The following is a 26,908-nucleotide window of genomic DNA, read 5'->3' on the forward strand; positions in this document are numbered from 1 at the left end:
AGGTAGTGAGGGCGAGAGGCGTGGGTGTGGGCGTAGGCGTGGGCGTGGGCGTGGGACAGCGAGCGCAGGACAGTACTTACTTTTAGCGGCAACAGCAGCACCAGCAGCACCAGCAGCACCAGCAGCACCAGCAGAGGCGGCGGCGGAGAGACAGTCGGTACCTGGAGTTTTGGTGGGCGGAAGCGGGCGCGGGCGAGTATCTTGAGTCTGGAGTCTGGCGTACTGGTAGGTGTGTGTGTGTGTGTCTGTCTGGCCTGTCTTTTTTGGCTGGCCTGTTTTAGTGTGGTGTGCAAGGGTGGGTGGGCGCAGTCCAACTCTACCGAGTTAGCAGTCCACCAGCATCGAGCCTGTTTGCCAGATAATGCGCCGCCTGGCTCGGTCCAGGTCGCAAATGTAGGTACCAGCTGCATCGCCGCTGACTCTTGCTGCTCTTGCTGCTCTAGATGCAGGTCTTTGCCGTCTTTCTGGGCTTGGTGGCCGACGTACATGCATGCTGCATACGGGCGGCACGTCTTTTGCCCTCCCCCTCCTCCTCCGCGCTCCCGGTACCAGATTCTGACCACATGCGCTACCACCACACCACACTACATCACACCGCACCACACCCTCTTCTCTCTCTCTCTCGCCTCGACGCACTCCGTCCCTTTCTCTTCCGTCTTGTCCTTGCGTGCCTGCCAGCCTGCCAGCCTGCCAGTCTGCCCTGCTCTCTCACTCGCCCGCAGGCAACAGCCCATGGGGCAGCCCGGTCCGAGCTTGTCCTGGTCGGGACTGGAGCCTGCTCCTAGTGCCTAGTGGCAGGGCGTGCGCTAGAATGTGCCCACACACTCTGTTTCTAGTCCAGGGGCGTCGCGTTCGTAAATGACCCGTGAGACAAGCCCATTTTACTTGATGAGTAGCTGGTACTCAGTAGTTTACCCTTTTGCCCTCTGGTCTTGTTGCGATTTCCCATATGGGCTGTCGCTTGCGGAACCGGGGCCGCTTTCTCGATCGCATCCCTACAATTGTCGACCCTCTTTGTGGAAGCTCTCGCCCCGACGATGAAGTCATGTTGGAGCCTTTTTTTCGGAGAAAAAAATTAGTAAATGAAGAAAAAAAAATCAACGTCGAAATCGAAAAAAGATGATGATAAAAATCAACGCGCCAAAAGTTACAACTGCTGATTCACCTAGCACCTCTCGTGTCACCAATTATGACTTGAGCGATACGGCCTCGGCATGCACATGAATTGATCCGTCTGCAAAGTCAAGCGCATAACTATGAATCGAGTCCATTATGCCTTGGCCCTACTGAGTGCTCTTTCGTATGCGAGATTTTCTCTGCGCCGGGTATACCGTGCTGTCTGTCAATACCCATCCAGGTGTTATTTATCGGCCGACACCCAATCACGGCTACCTATCCAGCTTGCCTATCCGTACTGAGTAGTATCACTACTACTAACTTATCAGACATACCGAGCGCGACAGACAAAGAAAGCTTCTTTCTTTATCAGACCACTTTGATTTCCTGCTTTCTTATCCATTTGTCGCCACCCAGTATCCGCGAATTTTTACAAAAAAAAATTTTCTAAGAAAAAGCCAACATCACATAGTCATCCAACTGCAACCAGCTCAACCGGTATGCGAGGCCGGCCGGGCCAGGCGCAACTCGAGGGCGTGCAACTATAAAGAGAGAAAAAGAGCCACAAGCCAAAGGGAAACCAGTTGATCGAAAAAGGCTTAGCTCTGGCCAAAGCAAGGGTGTGCGCATCAATGGCCATGTTTTTTTTTTTTGTAATCCGACCAATCGGAGGCCGAGCGCATCGGGTGGTGCACTGGTGGTTGAGAGAGAGAGAAAAAGTCAAAGTCGAGAGGGGGCCGTGAGAGAGAGGCAAAGAGGCAAAGAGGGTTTGGAAAGGCTAGAGTCGAATGCTAAAATTGCGGCAGACCTTGTGACGCTCGCGGCCCGCTGTTTTTTTTTTTTTTTTTTTTTTTTTCATAATTCTTTCGTCCTTGCTCATCATCGCCATCGTCAGCGTGTTATTTCCACTGCGACGGTGTTGTGTCTTGCCTTTCCTTAACAAATCGAGTGGGTTGGATCTGGATGCTGACAGGAAAATCTGTCGCAGTCGAAATCCCATCCCGTCTCCCTGTGTTTATCCCCCGCCCCCGACGCGGCGCTGTCATGGTGCTTCTGTTTTCTTCTTTCCCTCCCTTGCTTTGTCTCTCCGCCCAGCAACTTGTTCTGGGGTCTGTCTGTCCTTGCCCCCCCCTCTCTCTCTCCGGATCGTACTCAGTATGGACCAACGTGAAATGCCCCGAAATTAACGCGACTTCATCATCAATGACCCAAACTTACGCGTTTCGGTTTGCCACTTTTATTGTTTATTGTTAATTTTTATTTTATTTTATTTTTGCCATGGGCTCTCGGTCCCAGCAGCGCCGCCGCCCGTCCTAAAACCTGCAGAGAGGGTAGGGTTGCCAGTACTGATAGCGTCACAGTGTCATGCTGCCCTCGACTCTTGGTGTGGGGGATTGATCGATCCGCTAACGCACACACATGGCGCTGCAGCCGGCCGGCGGGAGAGAGATTGTACGTCGTCTTCGCATTTCGCACGGGGGTTGTGTGTGTGTTTTCCACGTCTCTTTGCTCTTGTATACCGCAAACAGCCCTTTCGTGAGCTTCCATGACGAATCGTCGTTTGCGCACGCCACACAACGCCGTCTCGACATGAATCCTCGCTCCTACGCCACAGGCCACTGACGGCTGCAATCCCATGTGCCAGCGCGTCAGCTCTCGTTGGATTGATTCACCAATGGGTGCACTGCTGCGCCTGCGTGCCTGTCTGCCTCAGCCGCATTGCCCTGCTGCGGTGCTGCGGTGCTGCGGTGGCTGCCATCCCATGTACCGAATCAGGTCAGACAGAGCCTGAAATGCCGTATGATGGTTTTTCTTCTAATACACAGCACGAAGTGACATGTTGCCGTTCTATAACTAGCATGCGCACTCGAAAGCCCCCCAAGCCCCCCCGCACCCACCGACGGTGCCATCCTGGGCCTACCAAATAGTTATCCACGGCAGCACAGCATCAAATCACCATGACCCCAGCATTGCGGCACACTCCCGCTCTCGTCGCGTATCGTCACTCGTTTCTGTACCACTGTTGCTACTTATAGGACAGCGACCTCTCCAAGATTGTCGGTGCCGTCCGAAAAAAGCGCATTCTTTCGCCACACACCTCTTGATAGTTTCGTGCTATGCGACTTGTATCCACGCCCACCAAACCAGTTCCTGCAGCTTTCACAACAAGGAAAATCATGGACCATTATTCTGTACATCTGGCAGCTAGTTTTGCTCAAGTAGCGTGTTGCAACCAAATCCTTTCGTCACCGATCAGCTTACACCCCCTTGGTGAACCCAGCCGCATGGTTCCGAGCCACATTGCATGAACAAAAAAAAAAAAAAAAAAAAAAAGCCCCCGGCCCACCATCATGCCGGTAATTTTTTGAAACGAGCACAAATCAAGCAACCACCACGCGCCATCTTGCGCGCACAGCCATCACATCGGTGGAGGACCACGGGCTGACACTATATGCGCGCCGGAGGGTCCTCGTCGAGCCCAGGCAAGGGCATTTCCACCGCGGATGGTCCTTCCGGGGGGTGGAGGACGGGCAAAGTGGTCTTCTGAGTGGGTATGGAGATCTGTCGCGCGCTCCTTGTGGTCCCTCTTTGTTGTCTGTCGCAGATAGGCGAACTAGTATAAGTAGTATTGTGTTGGATCTGGATTGCCATTTTAACTACCGCCAGAGGGAAACCCTAAAAAGAGAAAAAGGCGCCCGCAAGGGCTATTTACAAGAAAAAATGACTTTGTACAAGCCCGATACTAATGCGGATTCATCTAGCCCATCGCCATCTCCCTAGAGGCTACCTGATTAAGCCTCTTGGGGGTCTACTACGATGGTTTAAGGTTATTTACTCTATTTAGGGTAGACTTGTGGTAGACTTTCTTAAAATGACTCCTCGCCTAGAATCCCTGCAGGACCATCACGCAGCTAGAGTCGATGCTAACCATAACGACACCGTAGTTTCCAAGACCAGGACCGTATGGTGAATGTGTGAAAGTAGATGACTCATGACTTGGTGACTGTCAAACTACTGATGGGCGCCACGTAGGCGATAATCTAGACTTTCTTTCGCCATCTTCGTCCTCGTTGTCGCCCTCGGTCATTACACAAAAGCGCTACCCGAAATTCTCGGGATGCACATGTGTTGCCGCCCATGTGGTTGCACTCAATGGGTAAATGGAACTCAAAATTGATCAGTACGAGTTACACAAAGTACCTCCTTGCTCCTGTGCTACTAAAAGTCACAGATCCGCGATCCTGGTGGCTCGAGACGGCGCAGAGACAGTCTTGCCCTGCCTTGTCTGTGATGATGTCGTTGGACGTATTGTCTAATCCAGCAGTGGTGGCGGAGCCACAACGCTCGCTTTTCAGGCAGGAAGAGCACAGTCACGAGCCGCATGGGCCACTTGGGGTAGCGAGGGTATTGAAATAACTGCATTTTTGAACTTTTGGCTCGACCAAGGCCGCAGAGTACTGTTTGCGCACGATGATCTTGATGTCAGTCAAGAGAACATGGCCTACATCGGCGTTCAATCTCAAGGCTGCAGTCGTGCAGTTGTACTGTATTGGCCGCTTCTCTAGTGAAAGAGTCCTCTGAATGATATGGTCATGTATATTACCGCATTGTGTGTTCATTCCATAAATGATCCGTATGATATCATGACGAAACTATGTACATCATATATGACGAAACTTTCAAGCTACGACGTGACTCCATCGTCACGCCAATAAAAGGTTTTTTTTAATTCATCCTTTATATGACGATATTGTCGCTCTTGCTGGCCTTTTTACGCATCAGCTCGCTTGCAAAATCCTCAGCAGTGCTCGCCCACGCAGCCGTATTCAGATGGCGGCCAAGGTACAGGGCGAGCGTGGTGTAGAGTTGGTAGCTATGTAAGGCTCAGGCAGCTCCATGCCTGCTGGTATCCAGACGGCGCAAATGAACAAAACCAACTGGGAAAAAAACATATGGACTGTGCCAAGCTGAATCATCTCTCGATGCAGGTTGTGGATAGGGTGCCCGTAGTTGCGAGAGAAATTGTGATGTGACGTTTTCGCCGCCTTGGATGAGGATGATGCCGGCTTCGCGGTCAACGATCCTGAAACTGCATCAAGTTTCCGCGCCACCCGCCGTAGAATCGAGATCACCATGCAAGGGCTCTCCATCAAGGGGCAGACATGGTGCTCCTTGTCTCGAGCCCGAAAGGTGCGGGCCAAAGGGCCGAGATCCGAGGTTTCCCGGACAGCAGCCGCAATGACTGCGACAACGATGCCCGCTCACCTCAGAGACGAGAGTAGCTGCCAGAATCCTCGCCGATGCCGAAATTGTACCTGTGCCGATGCTTCTCTCCAACACCACAACACTGACAATACCAACGACACTCACCTCCCGCATCAAAGGAACGAGACTGGATGATACCAAGTGGATGAGCCGAAAGCTGAGTCGGCGAGAAAATGGACAGGCCAAGCACCAAGACGTCTCATCATCTCAGCATGACTTGTATCCATCACTAAAGCAAAAGGTTGATGGCGTCACAATAGAGTCGACCAAGGCACTCCTCCTATGCTGGCCTCGATCAACTCCCGCTTCCACTCTGGGGAAAAAGGACAGAGTAAAGCGCAAAAACCACCAGCCGTCGCCGAGCAATAGTGCGCGTGTAATTTTGCCGCTGCAATACCCTTCGTCACTGTGTGTAATCGCCTCCGGCCCATCATTCGTGAACCTTTTTTTCGTTGCCGCATTCCTCATTGACAGCGGCTGTGGGCTCCTGAGAATGATACTGGCCGGCAGGTACCAAGAACAAAGTGACAATGGCGTACCCATGAACAGATGCTCGCAACAATCGAACGTGTGAATCGAGTCGGCGGGCTGCAGGAACACGCGTAAACAACTCGATACGTCTATGCAACGGGCGTATCAGATGTCAAATACGTCTCAGATGGCAAGTGTGTACTGTAAATTTCTCAAGAATTGGGCATCGTACACTGGGGGCGTTGTGCTCGGCTCGGACGTCCGCGAGAGCTTGCTTTATTGGGGTCATATTACCACCTACAATAGTTACCCGGGCAGTGTGGCCGGTATCAAGGCAGGTCTCAAAAGACTCAGAAAGTCGGATTCGGGGCCACAGATTTCTCTGAAACTTGTCTAGCACCGGTCCCCTTCTTTTTCTCGTTCTTCATCTCCTCATGGCCGCAGGAGATATCTGTCCCCTGCCCAGATTGTGCTCGAATAATGGCCGAGAAATCGAAAAGGTTATGCCAAGTCGACTCAGTCTGATCTTACCAGAAACTCCCGATACTGACTTGCGACGAGGTAAAGCACAAAGATGATCTTCTACTCAAAATGTAACATGTCGAGCCGTCAGGTAGCCTGTTGTGGCGTAAAGAGCTGGCACAACGGCGGTTGAGCATTCAGTTTGACGCAGTCTCTCTTGGTTAATAATATCGACTGGTTATTCCGTTGCCGTGTATTTTGTCGCTAAAAATGGACACGCATTCATTCTACAGACATTCTTGTCGTGTCCTACTACATCGGGTAACTTCAGCACTTGAACAAGGTAGTTGGGGCAAATCGTCCTGGTCGCGGGTCGAAACCTTACTATACCGCATGCCAGGATTCATCCATCTTCCGATAGGCGGCCTCACACCTTGCCTGGCAAAAAAATAGTAATCGCCTGAAGTTACCAATTGCTCACAGGGTAGAATGCGACGAAGAGGATACAGTCAATGTAGTTGGAACTCAGGCACAACATTGCAATGCTGAGAATTCGTTTCGATTCAGACACGAAACACGAGCAAATGTATCAAGGCTTTCCAGACCGTCGCGTTCGTCACAAAGTTCCTGTCGTAATCTAGACATTATTGAAGACGCATAGTCGAGATACGCAAATCTTACCGGTTTCTTCCCATAGCCCTTGTTTGAGCATACACTGACATCTGTCACGCCATCGACTTTGCCAAGCGTGTCTATTGTACCGTCTTCCATTCATGCCCCATGTGCATGGAAAAGAGCACATCTGGCTCAATCATCAATATACACCACCACAATTTGCCTCAAGAGAATATCGCACCACCACACAAGCCCAATATGGCCGACACTTGTATCCCTCACCTCAGCTGGGCGACAAGCTGTTGACAGAGCCTCGCCGCTCAGTCTGCCGTCCCCCCCGGCACTAATGTATCCTGCGCAGCCTATCCAATCCCTGTACACCCGTGCCGCCTGGGTCGCACCTCATTTCACGGCCAATGCGCCAGGCTGTCAAACTGCACCGAAGTACCCACGTGCAGCCTACGTCATGAGTACTTGCTGCAAGCGATAACTGTTTGGCTCACCGAGAGGCTGCATGTAAGCCTTTTTTCGCAACATGACCCATTGTATGTAATCACAGTCAAAAATAACCTTGATATTAGATATGTGTTGAGAGAGCATGATGTTCTGTACTCGGCTTGCGTGGATTGTTTGGGGAGAGGAGGGCCACTCAGCAAAGTCACTGCTAGCGCAGTGAAGCGGAAAAACTAGAAACAAACTTGAATAGAAAACAACGACGGGTATATACGAAAGTTTGAACCCAATGCAGAGACTCCCAAGATAAATAAGGCCTCTAAAATATGACGCCTGTAAGCCACCTATGTCCTTTTAATAACCGTTTCCATATTGCAAACCTTGAATGCCCAGCAATGGGTGTGCCGAGGCCCTCATATGATCGTATTAACGTCTTGCTAGGCATATATATATTAAAAAAAGCACAAAAAAGAGAATTAGCAGCATCGCTAGCTGTTACTCCTGTCGGGTATATCGCAATAGAGTCAATGATTGCCGTGTTGGGAAGAAACCTGCTCTTCGAATGAAGGACAAAAATGTGCACTGCAAGCTCACAACACAGCCTCAAGCTGCCGTAGGTGAACCGGATGGGTTGGTGGTCTTATAGAATCACACATCGTGGCTGCCCATTTTCGCGGAAGCGCAGCCTGTGGCGTCTCCTTAAACCGCCCTTGGTAGAGTCGAACTTGAAGCTATCGTCTGCATCACCAGAGCCAAGGTAGTCGTCGTCTTTTCGTAGCATCTGCCGGGAGAGATCGATGAATACTTCATCCACGTTTGCTACTGCATGTTAGCAGTCGTTTCGAAGGTTGAGGTTAAGATAGACGTACTGCGAGTCCTGGCGCTTGCTTCATAGTATGGGGAACCCCAACGTTGCGATATTGAAAATCCTTTGGCGCGAGGAACAGCGCGACTATCTTCCAAGTCTGCTTTGTTTCCTACTATAACCATAGGAATATTCTCATCATCTTTAATACGGATAATTTCTTCGCGTAGACCCGCAAGTTCACTCAGAGAGGAAGGCGACGTAATGCTAAAGACCAACAAAAATCCTTGCCCCGTCTTCATGTATAGGTCGCGCATTGCAACTGTGATACGTTAGCCAAGAGCCATAGTATGAGACAAAAATGCGCACCAAATTGCTCAGTGCCGGCGGTGTCAAGGCTATTCGACATCAGTAACGAAAGCATTTCGATATCAGCAATGCCTCTCACATTTCCAAAACCACTTGGCGGCCCTATCGAGATATTAATGGGGGAAGAATAGAAGAATGTGAGATACGTACATCAACTTGTATTTGTGTGCGGTAGGAATCTTCAATGGTCGGATCGTAACTCTCGATCCATTCATTGTGTACAAATTGGGCTATAAGTGCGTCAGAGGGTTGGCAGATCGTAGAGGCACGCTCGATGAGACTGTACCTGTCAAGCAGCTTTTTCCAACACCACCTGCCAATTATCAGCTGATGGGGCATAAAGTGTAAGAGATGAGGTGGTACGAACCGGCTCCGAGGACCACAACATGGAGCTCCCGGCTGCTAGAAAATTAGCCACAGTTCTAAACGGACAAGGCAGGGATTACATGCTTTGTTGAGTAATTGAGTCGCCCCATCGCTATTAAAATGCCCAGAAAGACGATTTCTGTGCGCAATTACGCTCAGTGGTAAAAGGGATGAAGAAGTGCGTGACAGGAAGGCTGAGAGTGAGCGGCGAAGTGCAGGACGCACGCAGATCGGGCAGCTGGTGGCGGCGACCGAAGTTGAATATATGACGGGTAGCTATGATTGGCAGGGCGGAGCCGGAACAGGGATCCGGATGAAAAAGAGTGTCGGCCGAATTTGTACAGACTGCCCAGAAATCTGAATCAATCAATAGAGTAAAGAGGTCAGCTGCAAGAGGCGTCGTTTTCGATGGGGGCGGTGTGAGGGATGTGGATTTGGGCGCGATGTTGCAGTGGTCTTGCTTGGTACTGGTAGTGGTCGGTCGTGGTCGGCCGAGATGATGCAAGCTGGTTAGCGGCCTTTTTCGAGGGGACGTATTCACTTTGCCCTTTTCGAGGCGACCGAGGCGCAATTGCGTGTAGGGAGCCCGTTGACTTTATAAATGAATGGCCAAGGCGGCTGGCAGCATGCATTCGGTGCGTGGGTAAGAAGAAACGTGGTGGTGGTCAAAGCTGGCAGCCGGGTCAAGTCCGTTGTGCTCACAGCGCGAGACGCTAGCGATGTGGGTTGAAGAAGTTTTTCGATGTCGTCCTGTCTCGATTCTTCTTGTTGCCTTCCCCCCGTTGTCCTCCTCTCTCTCCAAGGAAAGTACCGGCGAACCAGGCCGAGGAGTCGAGCAACGAAAGAACCCACAAGCCGGGGCCACACCCAATCGTATTGTCGGTGGTAGTCTTGTTGGGCCAGTAGCGACGACCAAACTAGGAGCTGGCCAGGTAGCTGCAGGGAACAGTGAGCCACTAGAATTGGTCTGGTACTTGCGCTTGAATGGTCGAGCCAGGCCGCTGGTGCTAAGCTGGAGCTCGAGCTGGGAGCTTGCTTGAAGAAGCAGTAGTGTGGTGGGGGTGAAAGGGGGGTGGCTTTGGAGCAGGAGGGGAACAAGGTGTCGTTGATTTTGCCAGGCTTGGTGCAAGTAGAAGGGCTGGGCATCAAGACCTTTTGCCGCCCTGCTTTTTCAGAGCTGTTGCGTCTGTCAGGCTGGCACGGACCGAAAATTTTGTGGCGCGCTGTTGGGCGGGTAGCGTAGTTATGGCGTCGAGGGTAGGAAGAGCAATGAGCGCAGATCAACACCGATCAGTTTGTTGGACGGCGATAGATTTGAAGCAGCGTAGCCTTACGAACGGAGGCGCGTAGGTAGTTTTCAGTAGACGACTGGGCGAAGGAAGCAAGCGAAGCTTTGATGGAGAAGCCCAGGGGAGAGGGAAATGAAGCCGGACAAAGCGGGAGCAGAAAAGGAAGAAGAGTCGAGAAGAAAAGGCGTCAAGAAGACGGTTGGTGGTGGTGGTTTAGTAATTCGTGTTAGAAGTACGGGCGAGTGACCTGAGGAGCAAAAGGGTTGTTGGTTGTGGCGGATGTACCGAGCAGGTAGAGTCCGGCCCGTTTGTGCTTGGCAGCTGGCAAGCTGGCCTGCGATTGATTGTTTGCAGACAACTCGGTACGTACCTTGCGCGAGGGATGGATTTGCTAAGCAAAGCACTTACTCAAGGTTCGGCGCTGAGCTGCAAGTCATGTCAAGACAATGGAATAATAAACAAAGCCAAAGATAATCGCAGCGAATAATAAACATGTCCTCTATAGCTGAGACGCGAGGCTTGTTCTTAATGGAGATTTGAAAATAAGTGGTCTGGCGGGGCTGCTTAATTTCGTAGTTCAAGCAGGATCATGGCTGTGCTTTTATTCAATTGCAGGGTAATAACTTTGTTTCTCACTTGTTCTGTTTCCTGAGTAATTATGTTCCTACTTGAAACCGGTGTATAGTCCGGTACGGGATAGCGAGTATATATTCAAGCATCGAGCTTGGATTGCAATGTTTAGACAACGCCGACTGACACCTTGGCACCAAGCTTTCGGTTGGACCAGCAGATGGACAGAAGAACCTGTCAATCCTGGTGGCTGCAAGGTCGTCTCATGTAAAACAGCTTCGATACTTCGATATGCATGGTAGCAGAAGAAGCGCCGAGCGGTCGGGTTGTCCGCCCTGCTACACATCCAGAAGAAGTCAAGCCCAGTTACTACAAAGGGGAGTTGATGTGCCTATCATCAAGCCATTGATAAGAGGGATTTTTAAATCCCTGCAGTTTCCCCTCTCCCGTGTGCTCTTCATTCCCGTCCCTTTCAATTTTTAATTTTTTTTTTCATCTTTGACCTGTTTGTTGTTTCTGGGTCGTCATCTTTCATGCATTGACTTTCCATGCCCGAATCTGTACTTACTATTGACATGGTTGCTATAACACCGCCCAAATCCCCATAGTACCCCATTAGGCTCGCCTTCTCCTCTTCATAATAAACGAAACAAGAGTACGGATATGCGTACAAGGATTCACACGTTTCGTCTCCGGCTTTCCGCTACGAGAATGTACGGATTAGTCAAGTCCACATGGGTTCAGGGTTCAGGGTTTGGGGCGCTGTCTACGAATCTTGTGGCGCAGAAATGCGGGAGTGCCGTGACAATCGACCGAAATCTATTCGCCTCGGGCGAGTCACCAGCCCTGATTCTGGTGAGCCCGGTCGATCTTTGCTTCTCCTCGGATGTCGCGATGGCTGCGCCGAGTTGATACTTGCAGGAAAGAACCGGTAAAGTTGTCAATGTGTAATCCTTCCCTCGCACTAGAATCCCCTGACCGGCCCGATTTTCCTGTCCTGTTTCTTCCCTCAAGCCTTCCACCCGGCTTCCACCTCGCCTTCCAGCCATTCCTTAGCTGGGACAGACACCATGGAGCGTTGAGTAGGGGTGAAGGTGATAACTGCTGCCTGATTGTCGATGTCGGCCTGAATCGCCTCTGACGTCTTTGACTTCGACCCTATATTCGCTTACCGTTGTACCGCCAAGTTTACTATCCACTCCCAGCTTTACACATGAGGGAACAACGGCTCGTTGGTACGTGCGCACCCTGAACCATGTATCAAATGATTTCAAATCCCATGAGCGAAATAATCGACCGTTGTCGGTGACGCACTCCCCGAGTCCCATGTCTCTGTCTCTCTGCCAAAATCAGTACTGAACCTCTCTCTATACAGATACTAACTTAGTTGCTTAGGTACCAGCAGCCCCTACTCACTAATAAAACATGTCATCCCTCCCCAATTCTAGCTGCCAAGATCTACTCTTATCGTCTCCGCTCTGGTCCGCGGTGCGAACTAAGAAAGTGCTCAGCGGAGAGAGGGTCTTCTTCCAGAGGAAACTCCACCATACCCGTCACATTCCTATTACACCTGCCAGCAAGCGAACGGTACCTGCAGCTCCAGATCGAGGTAGTCTCTTAAGTACAAGTAAGTAGAACGGCCTAACAGAGACGAGCAAAGGCCACGCACGTTCTGTTAGCGTATACCTCAACGGCTTACCTCAACCTGTAGCCATCATGCCACATCGGTCTACATTGCCTCATTGCAGAAGTCATGACTTGTCTTTAGCTGACTCACAACAGACCAAGAATGGAAAAGTGCAACACGTCTACAATGGTCCCCGCATACACGAGAGACAGTCACCGGTCCAGACTGCCGGCAAGAGACAGTCGCCGGCCCAGACTGTCGGCAACCATACTGAGTACACGCGTCTTATGCGGCTCTTTTGTTTACCGGCAAACTTGATTGGCCTCACATCAAGCGGCGTCATAACATTGCGGAGGAAACAGGCAAGGTCACGGCAGAACAGCGCCACCATCGCGCGCCGTCCCATTCTATCGAACGCGACTCAGCCCTGGGGCGCAGACGATGCGCGATACTTACCTTCCCCGCACCCGCAGCTTACTGGTATATTTTCTCTTCATTTACTTTCCGTCTTGGCTGTAGATGGCCTCATGACCCAAATATCGAGGGCAAAAGCCCATGACACGATCCCATTGCTCCTTGCTGACTAGTGGGCCTTCGTATGTCACTCTTTCTCGCAATCATATGCCTGACTCGAAATTGTTGCCCACCGCATGTAGCCAACGGGATTTCAGACCCCGGGTGATAAGCCAAGGAGATATCAGTACATATGCATATCACGACTCACGAGGCGTGCCGCTGCTCCGATACCCCAACTGCAAAAGTAGAAGGCCCAGGCTCTCCATAGGCATCTACCCTGTTTTGTTTCTCCACGGAAAAAGACAGCTACGCTGGCAAATTTACAGTCCGACTAAACACTACCCGAGTGTTGTACAGCTCCGACTACCTTTACCAACAGTATAGCGGGGGGTATGAACAATGGCCTGATTTCTTAAAAGAGGCTGTAATCTGCATGAAAGTCTGGGGAGTGGCTTCATATGTCGAATGAGAAATCCATGCTAATACACGCTTAACTGATCCGTACTGATATACTAAGTAGTAAACGCATTGCTGATGAATCAAAAACGGGGCGAGTCATACACGTAACACGAGCATAAGGAGGCCACCAGAATGCCTGTCAATAGCAACTATACTTAATGGGGACTCTGGTAAACAAACAACTATCGGTAATCGCATCGGGATAGGAAGGGGAAATAAATGTTGCTATCTCGAGAACAAAAAAAAATGACGCCGCATTCGCCGGATATATAAAAGGAACGCTTCGGATACTGGAGGTATAGTACCATATGACTTTTGGCCGGAATGGTCTGCCACACACGGCACAGCCCTTGTTCGTAATGGATGAGAAAGATCCGATTGCAGCAGCTCACAGACCATCTTATCTGCTTGATGGAAAACTAATCGTCATCGTCATCGCCAAACACCTTAAATTTGATTACCGCCACGATGACACCGATGATTGCCGCCACAACCACTGTCGTGGCTAGCGTTCCAATAAGCCACTTGCGTCTGTTACGGCGCCGATTTTTATCGTCGAGCTTAGCTTGGTCGCGATCGTACTCCTTGTAGCCGCGCTCCAGCGCCGATGAGGCGTTGCTGCGGTTGGCAACGTGGCCGATAGCATTTTGGTACACCGGAAACGTCGTCATGGGGATCGCGTCCTGCTGTCGCGGCAGTCGAGTTGACGGCGACGATGATGAAGTTGACGGCTGGTACCCAGCGCAAGTGTCATTGCCCCGGACATATGATGTTGATGCAGGCTCCGTCTGCGAAGGGCGAGGCGGAGCGGTCGCTCCGCTACCGTTGCCACTACCACTTCTTCCAAGTTGGTAGGGCGGAGGCGGCAGTTCGGAGCCCGTAGGCTGTGGTAATATGCCACCGGGAGGCGTTAGCGCGGATGAAGACGGGCCGTCTCTCGTCCATGGAGATTGCACTGCTGCTGCTGCGGTCTCGAGGTGTTTTGGGCAAGGCAGCGGGCACCTATGCGACGTTCCAGGTGATTCCGTTGCCGAGTATGATGTGCCTGGTCGATAGTTGGACTCTGGGTATGCGGCGTTGTCGATGACATTCGACGCAGGCACTGCCGATTTACCGCTGGGCCGCGAGTATTCTGCCGGCGGTCCATGGTGCGAATCTCTATACTCTGCACTGTAAGTATTATGAGAAGCTAGCTCTGACGACGGACCAAAGATCGGCGAGTATCCTCCTCCTGGCCTGTAGTTGGAATCGGGATAGGCTGCATCGTGAATAGAATCTGAAGATATCGCGTGACCCGGTTCTGGGGGCGGATAGGGTTTGGAATCTTGTCCCATAGCGTTGGCCTGTGACGGTGAAGCCCCCGACAGTGGAGGTGTGCGTGCCATGCCTGGTTGGTAATCTGACTCTGGATAGGCTGCATCATGCAGGTTGTGAGAAGGATGGCTGCTCAGTTGGTCGCCCGTAACCTGGGGGTCCATCTGGTAGTATGAGTGCTCGTTAAGATGCGAGTTGGGGTGGGCCATGCTGGCCAGAGATCGGATATCGCAAATAATGCGTCGAGCGTCGAGAAGTGGTGGCTGCGACAGATGTGTAGGCGATGAGCGGCCAGCTCTGCGCGACTTTGCCAACAAGCTTAACACTCGATATAATGTTGAACAATGAGCTTGACCGAGGTGTGAAAGTCTTGCGCTGCGCAGTATTTTGTACAATCCCTTCCTTCCCAGGTGCTGCGCTTGAGGGAACTGTGTGCTCGAGAGAACAACTCGAATGATAATGTACAAGGAAGAGTTTGGACAACTGTTGAGACAAAGAGGAGTCGAATTATTTTATTATGGCGAAATTGGGCGTCCCATGCGCCAGGTGCTGGACAATCTGACGTGTGGAAGTAATAATGCGACGCTGCGTGGGGAAGGAGATATTGGTAGGTGTGGGACGGCGATGCCAATGGCCACCGGGTCTCGAGGTTGTTGGAACCAAAATGACAATGGCAGGCTCGTGTTCTCCAGGTCTTCCTCTTGCTTGTATTGAAATTGTTTCTATGAAGACAATTTGCGAAACGACTGCTGTATTAGTAGAAAGGATATGGCACGCGAGGGAATTTACGTGGTGGCTGTACAAGCGGCGCAGACATTGTCAGCGAGATCCCGGCCCATGCCGGCAACCACACCGCTGGAGAAAAAGTAAGCCACCAACAACAGCCCAAAGGGCTACAGTCTACATGGGGTAACATGGACCGCCCGCTGCACTGCTACTCTGGAACATCCAGCCAATGCGGAGCAGTAAAATGCAAGAAACGCCCAGGTGAGCGAGCGCCCGCCGGCTGGAAGAGTTTTGGAGGAAGCTGAACAAGGCGCAGGTCCAAATCGGGGATGCGCACGGCCGAAAGCCGCTCTGGCCGGCCGACGGGTTCGGACTTGACCCTTGACAGTCCTGACAGCTGGCAGGCTCTTGAATGCGAAAACGCGTGCCAGCTACTTGTGCTATCAGCCGGAACGGCAAACGGCAGCCATGATTCTCGTTCCAGCATCCTCTACAAAGGTTTGGGTTTCCCTCTTCTTCGTCTTCGTCAACTTTCTCGTCCTCATCGACGCCAATCTTCCCCAACTCCGATTCATCCACGCCACCCGCCCGCCGCACTTAGCGCCCTCCACCTGAAGACCCTCATCTTCGTCTTACACACCATTTCGAATCCCGTCTTCGGGTGCCCACTTGCCACTTTGCCCAGGCTTACTGTGTCTTCTCATGGCAGCAACAGGTCTGAAGCGAGAGACGACAACTTATGGGACACTTTGCCACGCGCCCAACGCCTTGCCTCGTTTTCACCGTGGGCCTCCGTCGCAGCCGACCTCGACGCTATTGATGTCTCTTGATAGAAGTTAGGAACCCAACACGACCTCCCCGGAATATTGGAAGCTAGGCAGTTGTTAGCGGCGTCTTCCGCATCCAACCAGCAGCACAGGTGGCACAATGGCGAGCTCAAACACGACCCCCGTGCGGCTGGCAGTTCATTATAGTTACGAGACCCATTTCAAACAACGAGCCAGTGGCCGGGCTCGGTCGGCTTATAAACTCCTACAAACCTATCATGCCGCCCAGTGAATTCTTCGCGAAACAGCAACATCAAACCCTCTGCGTTGTCACGGGAACAGGTCAAATAGACCATTCTGACTTAGATATGAGCACCCCCCATGCCAGTTTCTTACGTGCGTTTCGCGATCATCATTTCGATCATGCGTATGCTACGTGGCGCGGTGAATGAATATATTGGACAACAATCGGCCACCCACTGGGTGCCCCGCTACCGCCTCCATAGACTGGGCCACGACGCCTAGTAACCCCTCACACTGTCAGCCTCACTCAGAACGATTGACGCCCAGCCGCGTATGATTATAAGTTCACACTGCTTCATGCCAAGATACTTTTGCTAGCCCGCATAAAAGCCGAGGAGATGGACCCTTCGTCTGTGATTAGGGTCATTGGAGTCATCGCACAAGTCACGCAGGCAATCTATGTCTACGGCGATGCCGTCAAAGAATGCAAAACAGAAGTCGCGCAGCTGCGTTGCGAGCTGTTTGGCATGCAGGCGGCTCTGAAGCAGATGGAGCAAGATTTGAAGTTGGTTCAACAGAATAGCAGCTTGCACAGTGTGCACTCACCAAGCTTGTACTCTCCGCAATGCCAAGAAATGCTCAGCGAGACTCACCAGGTCCTTTTGCAGCTAGCAAACTCTCTTCAGGTCGGTTCTGCAAAGCACGAGAGTATAACCAGAAGGCTAGTCTGGCCTTTGAAGCGGCCTCAAGTGAAGTCTTTGGCCACGCACTTGGAGCGTCTCAAAACGTTTTTCATCCTCGCAGTGACACAGGACAGCCTGCAGGCAACGCAAGATATCCAGTACTCTCTCGATGCGCTTTCAGAGTCTGTCCAAGAGATTCGGCAAACACATGAGGAGCAAACAGTGTACCTGGATGCCATGAACTGGCTTGGGCCTTGCGACCCAAACGTGGCACATACTACGGCTTCGGCGTGTCGGCTGGTGGGCACAAACTCCTGGTTTCTAGAGGAAGCATTTCAAGACTGGGTTTCGGAAACAGTCCCGGTTCTTTGGCTGAAAGGAAAGCCCGGCTCTGGCAAAACGTGTTTGATGTCTGCCTGTGCTGATAGGTATGCTACTGTTTGGCATCCAAATGAGTCGAGAAACCTGTCTGATGTTGGAGCCGTAGGCTTTTACAATCAGGTTGCAGTGTCGCGTACTTTTACTGCTCCTACAACGACTCATTATCACAAGAGCCTCGAAGCATACTTGGTTCACTCATCACGCAGCTCTGCCGACAGCACGCTAGCGTCCGGAGTGTAGTGCTCGCAGCCTATCAAGAATCCAAGTCACGTAACAGCTTACACAACATGCTCCAAGTCCCGATGCTCATTTCACTGATCAGGAAAGTAATGCCGGCGCTATCGAAAGATGTCTTCTTCTTTGTCGACGCTGCAGACGAGTGTGGGGACAATCTGGTCATGGCACTGGATGCGCTCTTCCAGCTCGTGACTGGCCATGACCAGCATATCAGGCTCATGCTTTCGAGCACCGAAAACGTAGCGCAGACGATCATAGATAGCATCTCTCTGCACGGTGTATTGACGATGCAGGTAAAGATAGATGTTGCAAGGGTCAGCAGCGATATTAACACATACATAGCGGCCAGGTTTGCGCGAGAGTCTAGGCTGAAACGGTTACGACATGACTTACAGGTTTCCCTTATCCAGAAGATCCAGTCTCAACATCAAGGCTCGTTTCGATGGACTAGTTGCACAATCGATGATCTCTTGCGACGCGCTACCCCAAAAGCTATCAAGAGCGCTTTAGACGGAGTGGCCTCAACCTTGGGGGATATCTACACGGCAATATTGCACAATATTTCGGGGGACATGGCCGATGTGGCCAGATCCATGCTACAATTTTTGGTATCAGCCATGCGACCACTGACTCTCAATGAGCTTGGCGAAGCTGCATCATTGGTACTCACCGACGATTTTGGGGAGGATGACCGTCTCATCGAGCCGGAAGCCATTGTACACTCCTTGCATAGTCTTGTTCACTATGATACCGGTAGTCAACGCATCGAGCTCGCCCATTCTTCCGTCCGCACCTTTCTCACAACCCCTGACCTGTCCGGGGCATACTTCATTGATCCAATCGCTGCAAACACTGCCATGTCACGGGCCTGTCTTTACTACCTAGCGCTGCCGCCATTCCAGCATACCTGCATAGACGAGACTGCACTGGAAGCGCGCAAGCGGGCCTGGCCATTTCTCGAGTACTCCGCATGCTTCTGGACTCGACACGCGCGCGCCATGGTACCGTCTCGGTGCGATAGTGACGAGCACTATCTCGCACACTTTATCAAATTTGCCGGCTCAGCCGGCCACTTCGCAGCCTGGTACCAGTGCGTTTACCCACAAGGAGGGCCAGAAATCTGGGCGACACCGCCTCTGTATATGTGTGCCCGCGAGGGCCTTGTCGCACCTCTTCGAGTACTTCTAGCCCGATGTGGTCGGAATGAGCTTGAGCAACGTGGCGGTGCCCGCGGCTCCACGGCACTGCACGTTGCCGCCACCTACGGCGAAGTCGAAGCTGTCCGGCTCCTTCTGGCCGCTGGCGCTAATCCAAACGAGCGCAACGTTATGGGCGAAAGCGGCATACAATGGGCAGCATTTTGGAAACATGACGAGACAGTACAGGTGCTGCTCGAGGCTGGTGCGTCACCAGACCTCCTGCTCACATACGAGACCAATGCCGAGCTACACGACAGCATGGTGCTGCATGCCCAAGCTTTGTCACCCAGGCATACGGGTAAGGAGGAGGGAAGCAAGCATACACACGGCTCCTGAATCTGTCAGGTACTTCCTGCAAGGCTCACCAGGAATGATCCAGCGAAGCTTACTGGAAATTGCGCCAGTAAACTACATTTGGTGCGCTTCTGGGACGTTTTCTATTTAAAGTAGAGGTTGTCTAGCTTCTACAAAGACAGCCAACGGCTTCTATCAGTTTACCCTAAACTGACTAGTTAACTAGTAGACGAGCGGCCCCTCCTCCCCAAAGCAATGCCTACCCAGCGATCGGCAATATGAGGAAAGTCCGACAATGGATATCACTTTTCTTTAGCCTTCGCGAAAAAGGATTTCCGTCACCAACTACCTGACAGCTGACCGCTTCCTACATCGATTCCCAAGTGATACAACGGTATCTGTATATATACCTTTCTATCTAAATAAAATGTCTGACGCAAAACCCGACTCACACCTGCGACACGACTGCGATGACCGTGACCTCACCGAAACAATGTTACCAAGTCCATATCTGGCACCTCACTCGCAGATTATGCGAGCTTTGGCGGCAACATCGGCCTTACAAACAATCCCGGCTCAAGCCCCTCACGGCATGCCAGGAAAGTTGGGCGAGTTCAGGCTCTGACGTCTGTGACAAGCCTTCCCTTGCAGGGACTCGTTCTGCTTTAAGACTAGTGCGCCGGTAGTTCTGAATTTAAGGCTAGCTGCACGGCCGTAACAGGAAAGATATGTGACATCAATTTTGTCCCCACGACAGGGCAACCTTTAGCAGCCATGATGGATCCTGCCAAGTCGAGGCCTCGAACAACGACCCGTTTATACGAAGCTGCATGAGTGGCGTGGCAAGCCCGGCACGATGATCTTCAGCTTGAGTGCTGGTTCTTTCAGAGTATGCCATGTCGATGTACATATATAAGTCACCAAAGCACTTCCTTCAAGTTTAAGTTATCACCACATTCTACACCGATTCTGTATAGAGCACATCAACGCAGCTAGCATGGCAGAGGGCTTTCCTGAATATCCGCCTCGTACGGCGTTCCCTGACCTCACCGTTCACAAATATACAGTCTGTGAGGCTATTAGCCCTGCCGCAGTTGCCGAGACGTGGCTGTCAGACCTTGTCGAGAGCATCGCCGCCAAGGACGCCAGAACCTTTGCCTCTCTCTTCTTTACAGAGTCGTGGTGGCGGGACTCTGTTGGATTCTCGTGGACGATCACCTCCAAGAATGGCCCCGCAGCGATCAGCGATCTCATCCTGGGTTCGGAAGCTCGCCTCAAGCATGCCAGTGTCATTTCTGCCGTGCCTGCGCTTGCGCCACAGGTGGTAGAGATAGGCCCGTTGACGATGGTGCAGTTTGGGTACGCATTCACGACTCAGTACGGGCGTGGTCAAGGAATCGTCCGTTTGGGCAATGGTGATGGGCCAGATAGCTGGAAAGCGTGGACCGTCTCATCGCAGCTTGACGCCCTTCGTGAGCAGCCCGCCGCTGGCACCAACCGGGTCAATGGTGCCGCCTCACCCAAGTCCAACGACTATCAAGTATTGATTGTCGGCGCAGGTAATCGGAGCCCTCATCTTGAGTACATACAAGCTTATCCAGCTCACGACGTGTAACTAGGCCAATCGGGAGCCATGCTCAGTGTCTGGCTCGGCAAGCTCGGCATACGGCACCTCATCGTCGACAAGGCGCTTCGTCCTGGCGACGCCTGGCGTGGCCGCTACGCTTCCATCAAGGCTCACACACCGAGCTACAGCGACCACTTTGCCCTTCTCGACTTCCCCAACACGTTTCCCAAGTGGCCGGCACGTGAAGATATTGCGGACTGGGTCGACCATTACAGCAACACCATGGGCGTTTCGATGCTACCCTGCGCCGTTGTCACCGGCATCCACCACGACGCTGCTTCCAAGAGGTACTCTGTCGACGTCACCCTCGGCAAGAGCGCCGAACAACGCACTTACACGGCCACGCACGTCGTCCTCGCCACGGGCGTCTTCACGCCGGTCCCCGTCGTGCCCTCTATCCCCGGCCTCGATATCTTCCAGGGGCAGGCATACCACACGGCTTCGCACACATCGGCGGACGCCTTTGCCGACCTCGCGGCGAAAAACGTGGTGGTAATCGGCGCCGGCAACAGCGCGCACGACGTTGCACAGGATTTTGTCAGCCACGGCGCCAAAAGCGTCACCTTGGTGCAGCGCAGCCGCATCTGGGCTGCGTCCACGGCGACAGTCGAGCAATTCATCTTCGCGCCGTGGAACACGCCCGGCATCGACACGGACACGGCCGACCTCCTGGGCACGTCGATGCCGCTGGCCGTAGCGCTAACGCTCGGCGCCGGCGCGGCGCCCGCCATGGCCGCCAGCGACAAGGTGCTTCTTGATGGCCTGGAGGCGGCCGGAATGAGGCTCGCAAAGGGCGACGACGGCGTGGGCCTCATCGACTACCAGGCCGTCAAGCTAACGGGCTTCTATATCGATCAGGGTGCCGGCGCCATGATCGCGGACGGACGCATCCGCGTGCAGTACTGCGCGGGCGGCGTGCAGGCGTTTGAGCGCTCAGGCATCGTCCTGGCAGACGGCACGTCGCTCGACGCAGACGTCGTGGTTCTGGCGACGGGCTTTGAAAAGATGACGGCGACGATGGAGGAGCTGCTTGGCAAAGACCTGGCAAGCAAGGTGGATGATCCGTGCGTGGGCTTGGACGCCGAGACGGAGCGTGCTGGTGTAAGTCCCTCCCTTCCCTTTCCCCGGCCTGCTCAACTCCGTAATCAGACTCTCCAATCCTTGCTTTCTTCTTCTTCATTTTCTTTTCTTCCTCTTTGTCCTTCTTCTGCTTCCCTTCCCCTTCACCTCGGTAAGACGAAGAGAGGGTCAAACTAACCGCCGACACAGCTTGCGCGACCAACCGGCGTCCCGGGCCTGTGGTTCATGGCCGGCAGCTTCATGATGTGCCGGCAGTTTTCCAAGCTGCTGGCGATACAGATCGCGGCGGTGGAGAACGGCAGCAACAAGACGCATTTCGCCAGCAGCGCCGGCTCAGCGTGACAAACATGTCCACAGGCTCTAGCGTCAAGGGAAGGGACTTCTCCATTCTATTAGTTTTTTCTTGAAACTCGATCTTTTATTGCTCTCCTCGATGCCATCTCCAATGCGTAGGGAAAAAATATGCCACAAAAAACTAACAATAAAGTCTTAATGCGTGTAACAAGAGCAAAAGGGTTAAAAAGACAAGAATACTACTAATTCAACCTTTTTCAAAGAATGAACAATTAATATGTATATGAACAGCATCCGAATCCAAGCGTCAAAAATGCAAAAGAAAACGAGAAAAAGACAAAGACACTCATCCATTATAGCCCGATCCCAGTGATTTCCCATGACCGATACCCCTCATTCCTTCTTCCTCACACTTCAATACGGGGGCCGGGTGACGTTGCCGAGGTTGCCCTCGTCAGACGTGCTGTCAATGCCCCTGAGCAGATCCTGCAAGTCAATTGGGCCCCGCGCAGCAGCGGAAGCACCATGGCTACCGTTGCGTTGGCGACCAGTTTCGACGCGGCCGCTGGCGCTGCGCTTCATCGACTTGAGAGTCGCGTCGTGGCCAAGCAGACCACCTGGCTGCTTGCTCGAGTACGCGGCAATATTGGGCAGCGGGGGCACGGGGGGAACGCCGTATTCGTCCTCACCGTCGCCGCTGTAGGAGATGCCGGCGCTGCGGTCCGTGTGCGCCGTCGAGGGCGGGGCGCCACGCGACGACACCGAAGCGTTGCGCTTAAACATGTCCTGCCCCGCGGGGCTGCCGGCGCCGTTGCCACGGCTGCCGACGCCGTCTGCCTGTCCGGTGGCCGGGTTAAAGCTGAGCTCAGACATGGTGTAGTCGTAGCTGACCATGGAGTCACCGCTGTCATCTGAGTCGGGGTTGACGGCGCCGGGGATGCCGGCGGCGCGTGGCGAGATGTTGCCTGACAGCATCATCTTGAGCTGGTCTACTGAGGCTATGGCGCCACCCTTATCTTTCTGCTGACTCGGCGAGGGCGAAGGCGCGTTGGCACTCTGGATGCTCGACTTGCGCATCTTGGCGTACGAGCCGAAGCGATCCACGGCCATCTGCGGCTGGGCCGAGTGCGGTCGCAGGTTTTGCAGGCTGCCGTAAGGCGAGACGGGAATGCCGCCACCGGTAAAGTTGGCGCCGTTGGGGCCGCCGGCCGTGTTAATGGTCAGGCGGTTGGCACGGGACGCAGTGTTGCCGGTCTTCTTGGAACCCGCGAGGGACTCGGCTTTGCGCTGGGCGGCCATGGTGGCAATGGTGGCGTCGCGGGACCAGTCAGCGAGCAGCTGGTGGCGGTAGTTGGTGGGCAGCTCAGAGTCGCGCTCCGTCTCGCTGATGGACTGCATGTTAGAACCAAAGGGCGGGGGCTGCTGGCGGCCAGTGGGCGAGGTCGCAGGACTGGCAGGGGGTGACTGGACACTGTCCTGGTATGCCGAGGCAATACTCTCCACCAGCGACGTCCTGTCATCAAAAGGCAGAAGCTCACCAGTCTCAACGTCCTTTGCATCCCAGGTGGGGTCCTGTCCCGCACGACCGAGGACACCTACCTCGTCCAGCGGCCTGGGAGGAACCGTGATGCCCTGAACCCAAAACTGCGTCTGCTGGCGGCGGTTGATCTCGTTACGGATAGCGCGGCCAACATTGGCGTTGTCGAGCTGGAACTTGTCGGTGACGCTCCAGAAGTAGCCGTGGCAGAGCGCGGCAATGCGCACCTTTTGTATGGGTAGGTCGACCTCCTGTATTTCCTCCTGCAGGCGGAAGATCATGGGCAGACCGTAGCGTACGGCGTTGATGCCTAGCTTGGCGACGAGCTTGGAGAGCAGGGCGTGGAGCAGACACATGTCACTATCAAAGTCGACAAGCTGCAGGGCCGAGTCGTAGATGGCGAGGTGCAACATGGGTAGGAAGTGGGAGACGTGGTGGTTCTTGAGCGGCTTCTCGCGGTGGGTATTGCCGGAGACGGCGCGGCGCGAGGGGCGCATGTCGCTGTTTCTCGAGGGCGACGCGGGGCTCTCGAAGTCGTCGTCGGCATTGCAGTCCTGCGAGACGGTTTCCCTGTCGAGCCAGATGAGGAGCGCGTCAACATAAGCCTTACGGACGCTGCCGTTGGGGTCCTGCAGCAACCACTGGGTCTCCTCCCAAACCTGTATGGGCACACGGCTTCGGGAAAGATTCATGTTGCCGGTCACCTTCTTCTGGGGATTGGCGACGAGCAGAATGGCCTTGATGGCGCGCAAAGCTGATGCGCGACCCGACGTGTAGGACAGGTACTGGTCATTCTGAGAATTTTGCGTTGTTTCTGCAGAGATGGGCTCGGGGGTGGCGGCGGGAGCCTCGCCGTTTGGAAGCGTGGTGGTCTTCTCCACAGGGGGCAGGGAAGCGGTGCTGCCGGCGTTGGTGGGCTTGAGGCGGGTCAGAATGGAAGTGATCATGTCCCAGACCTGATCGGCGTAGTATATGTGGTGTGCCAGATCTCCGATGCAAGACTCGAGGCGGCTGAGAAGGTTTGAGCGCAGGATGTTGCGACTGTCGTGGGAGTTGTCGAGCTGGTCGTCGCTGCCGCTGGCGGATCGGTTGCTGCCGGTACGCAGCTGGAAGAGCTTGCGCATCTGGCGGATGAGGCCGTGAAGGACGTCCATGACGCTGAGGCCGATCAGGTTGAGGTCAGAGCGCAGCATAGAGCCAATGATGGCGGTATATACAATGTGCTGCTCGAGCGTATCGTCCTTGAGGGTCGCGCGAACCATGGTGTCGAGGACGACGAGCAGGATAATGTAGCGATCCTGGACAGGTGCCCAGCGGGAAATAATGTTGAAGATTTGAATGGCAGGGCCCGAGTCGGTGTTGCTGGCGGGGTCGCTGGTAATGACAATGTTTCCAGCGGCGGAGCGCTGGGTAATGAAGCGCAGCAGGGCTGTTGTGGCCGAGTGAATCTGGGAGCGGTTGGGAACAACAAAGATGCTCTTGAGGCACTGCAAGGCCAAGACACCCGTCTCCTCTTCGGCCATGTTGTCGACGTCGGCGGCGGTACCGGTGATGGCGAGCGGGTTGGCGTCGGCAGGCTCGTCGTTGGTCCGGACGGTGGCGATACTGGTTCTTCGGCGGACCGTCTTTTCGGCATCCTGCTTCTCCTCGAGCTGCTGGCGGTCGTAGACGACGTCGAGGAAGTTGTCATTGTCGGACCAGAGATTATCGAGGATGACGGGGACGATGACGTTGATCTGGCGACCTGAGAGGGAAGAGAGGGCATCGGCAGCGGAGACACACTTGATGGCGCTGAGCCCGGCATTGCGCCAGCGGATCTGGACGGAGCGGCTGGCGGCTGGCTTGTCGGCATGATACTTGTCGGAGGCGAGCTGGGCGTAGGCGCGAATGACGGCCTCGTAGTGGGTGAGGTAGTCCTTGTCGCCAAAGAGGGAGCTGGGGTCATGGTTCTCGCAAAAGGCTTCAAAGGTGGGAATGGAGGATTCAATCATCGTAATGTCGTCGGAGCGGAGGATGAGGTCGAGGATCTTGAGGACGGTGGGAGCGATGAGGGCGGCTTCTTTGGGGGACTTTTCGACGAGGGCGGCGAGGATGGCGAGGGTGACCTGGACATTGCTGTAAAGGGTGGGAAGGTTGGTTAGCAGTTGCAATGCACAGACAGGGCTTCGGGCTTCGGGCTTCGAGGTGATGATGGAGGTCGGGGGTGTCGTCGTTGAGGCGGCGGGCTATGGTGGTATGGGAGGACGGACGTACCCAATGCGCATGCGCCAGACGTCGGTGGCCGTCTTCTTTTCGAGAAAGGCGCCAATCTTTTGAATCTTGGAGCGTCGGCTGGTGGCGTAAAAGAGCAGGTAGCTAAGCTCGCTGGAGTTGGGCTTGACGTCGACGGCGCCCTTTGTGGTGCGGGGGTAGCACTTGAGGACGAGGACCTGGTGCTTTGGCCGGAGCCTGCTCTCGAGAGAATTCATCTCGGATCTGTGTATGTGTGATGATGATGTTGTTGTTGTTGTTGTCGCGGCGCCTGCGCGGGACCTTGTTGAGGAGGTTGAGGTTGAAGTCGAATCAGGGGCGAGGGCCGTGCAGGTAGTTTAGGTGTATCGTTCGATGGTAGCCCACGGGCTTATGGTCGCCGGGTGAGTCGGCCGTGTTTGGAACAGTCGTCGCCCAGTCCAAAGGAAGGGGTGAGGGTATCGATGAGGTTGTGAAAGACCACTGTCGGTCGTTTTCCGTGTTCGCGAAAGGGAAGAGGGAGCAGTCAAGATGGGACAGAGGGAGAGAAGGATAGCTGGTGACGCCTGTTTTACCTGGACGCGACAAAGAGAGAATCTACAAAGGAACAAGACAAAAAACCTGGGGAAGGGAAATCAAAAGTGGAAAGTCAAAAAAGGATGGACTAAGAAGTGAGGGCCGCCTGGGGGGGGAAGGGAGGGGGGAAAGAGAAACAGGAAAGGAATCGGATAGATTTGAAAGAGAGACGATCCCGAGGCCTTGGTGTGGGTTCCGTTGGATGGGTTGAGAGGGAAAGGGAAGCTGGCAGCTGGCAAGTTGTTTAGCGCGGGCAAACGGGCCAAGTGTCCAGCGTGTCAGGTCGAAAGGTACTTTGCTGGGCAGCTACGGACAGGTGGGGCCGGATGTACCGAGT

The 26,908-nt window shown here is 53.6% G+C and overlaps 5 protein-coding genes across 5 annotated transcripts; 2 read left to right on the top strand and 3 right to left on the bottom strand.

The window, feature by feature from the left end:
• Positions 1–8,023: 8,023 nt before the first annotated feature.
• V2A60_002016 (P-loop containing nucleoside triphosphate hydrolase protein) lies at positions 8,024–8,945 on the bottom strand (the record flags this gene model as incomplete). The annotated part of the gene is made up of 7 exons (XM_083253368.1): positions 8,024–8,202; positions 8,253–8,510; positions 8,558–8,586; positions 8,637–8,659; positions 8,708–8,787; positions 8,844–8,870; positions 8,921–8,945. The coding sequence occupies 7 exons, from the start codon at positions 8,943–8,945 to the stop codon at positions 8,024–8,026; spliced, it is 621 nt and encodes a 206-aa protein (XP_083109494.1).
• Positions 8,946–13,803: 4,858 nt separating this feature from the next.
• Positions 13,804–14,907, bottom strand: V2A60_002017 (uncharacterized protein; the record flags this gene model as incomplete). Its single annotated transcript, XM_083253369.1, has 2 exons — positions 13,804–14,549; positions 14,592–14,907. The coding sequence occupies 2 exons, from the start codon at positions 14,905–14,907 to the stop codon at positions 13,804–13,806; spliced, it is 1,062 nt and encodes a 353-aa protein (XP_083109495.1).
• Positions 14,908–16,832: 1,925 nt separating this feature from the next.
• On the top strand, positions 16,833–19,270 carry V2A60_002018 (uncharacterized protein; the record flags this gene model as incomplete). The annotated part of the gene is made up of 3 exons (XM_083253370.1): positions 16,833–17,545; positions 17,605–18,028; positions 18,146–19,270. The coding sequence occupies 3 exons, from the start codon at positions 16,833–16,835 to the stop codon at positions 19,268–19,270; spliced, it is 2,262 nt and encodes a 753-aa protein (XP_083109496.1).
• Positions 19,271–20,225: 955 nt separating this feature from the next.
• Positions 20,226–22,277, top strand: V2A60_002019 (flavin-containing monooxygenase; the record flags this gene model as incomplete). The annotated part of the gene is made up of 3 exons (XM_083253371.1): positions 20,226–20,787; positions 20,848–21,956; positions 22,125–22,277. 3 exons carry the CDS (start codon positions 20,226–20,228, stop codon positions 22,275–22,277), a joined length of 1,824 nt encoding a protein of 607 aa, XP_083109497.1.
• Positions 22,278–22,643: 366 nt separating this feature from the next.
• Positions 22,644–26,234, bottom strand: V2A60_002020 (uncharacterized protein; the record flags this gene model as incomplete). Its single annotated transcript, XM_083253372.1, has 2 exons — positions 22,644–25,881; positions 26,020–26,234. The coding sequence occupies 2 exons, from the start codon at positions 26,232–26,234 to the stop codon at positions 22,644–22,646; spliced, it is 3,453 nt and encodes a 1,150-aa protein (XP_083109498.1).
• Positions 26,235–26,908: the final 674 nt, after the last annotated feature.

Source organism: Cordyceps javanica, chromosome 1 (assembly GCF_051103115.1).
Source record: "Cordyceps javanica chromosome 1, complete sequence".
Lineage (NCBI taxonomy): Eukaryota > Fungi > Ascomycota > Sordariomycetes > Hypocreales > Cordycipitaceae > Cordyceps > Cordyceps javanica.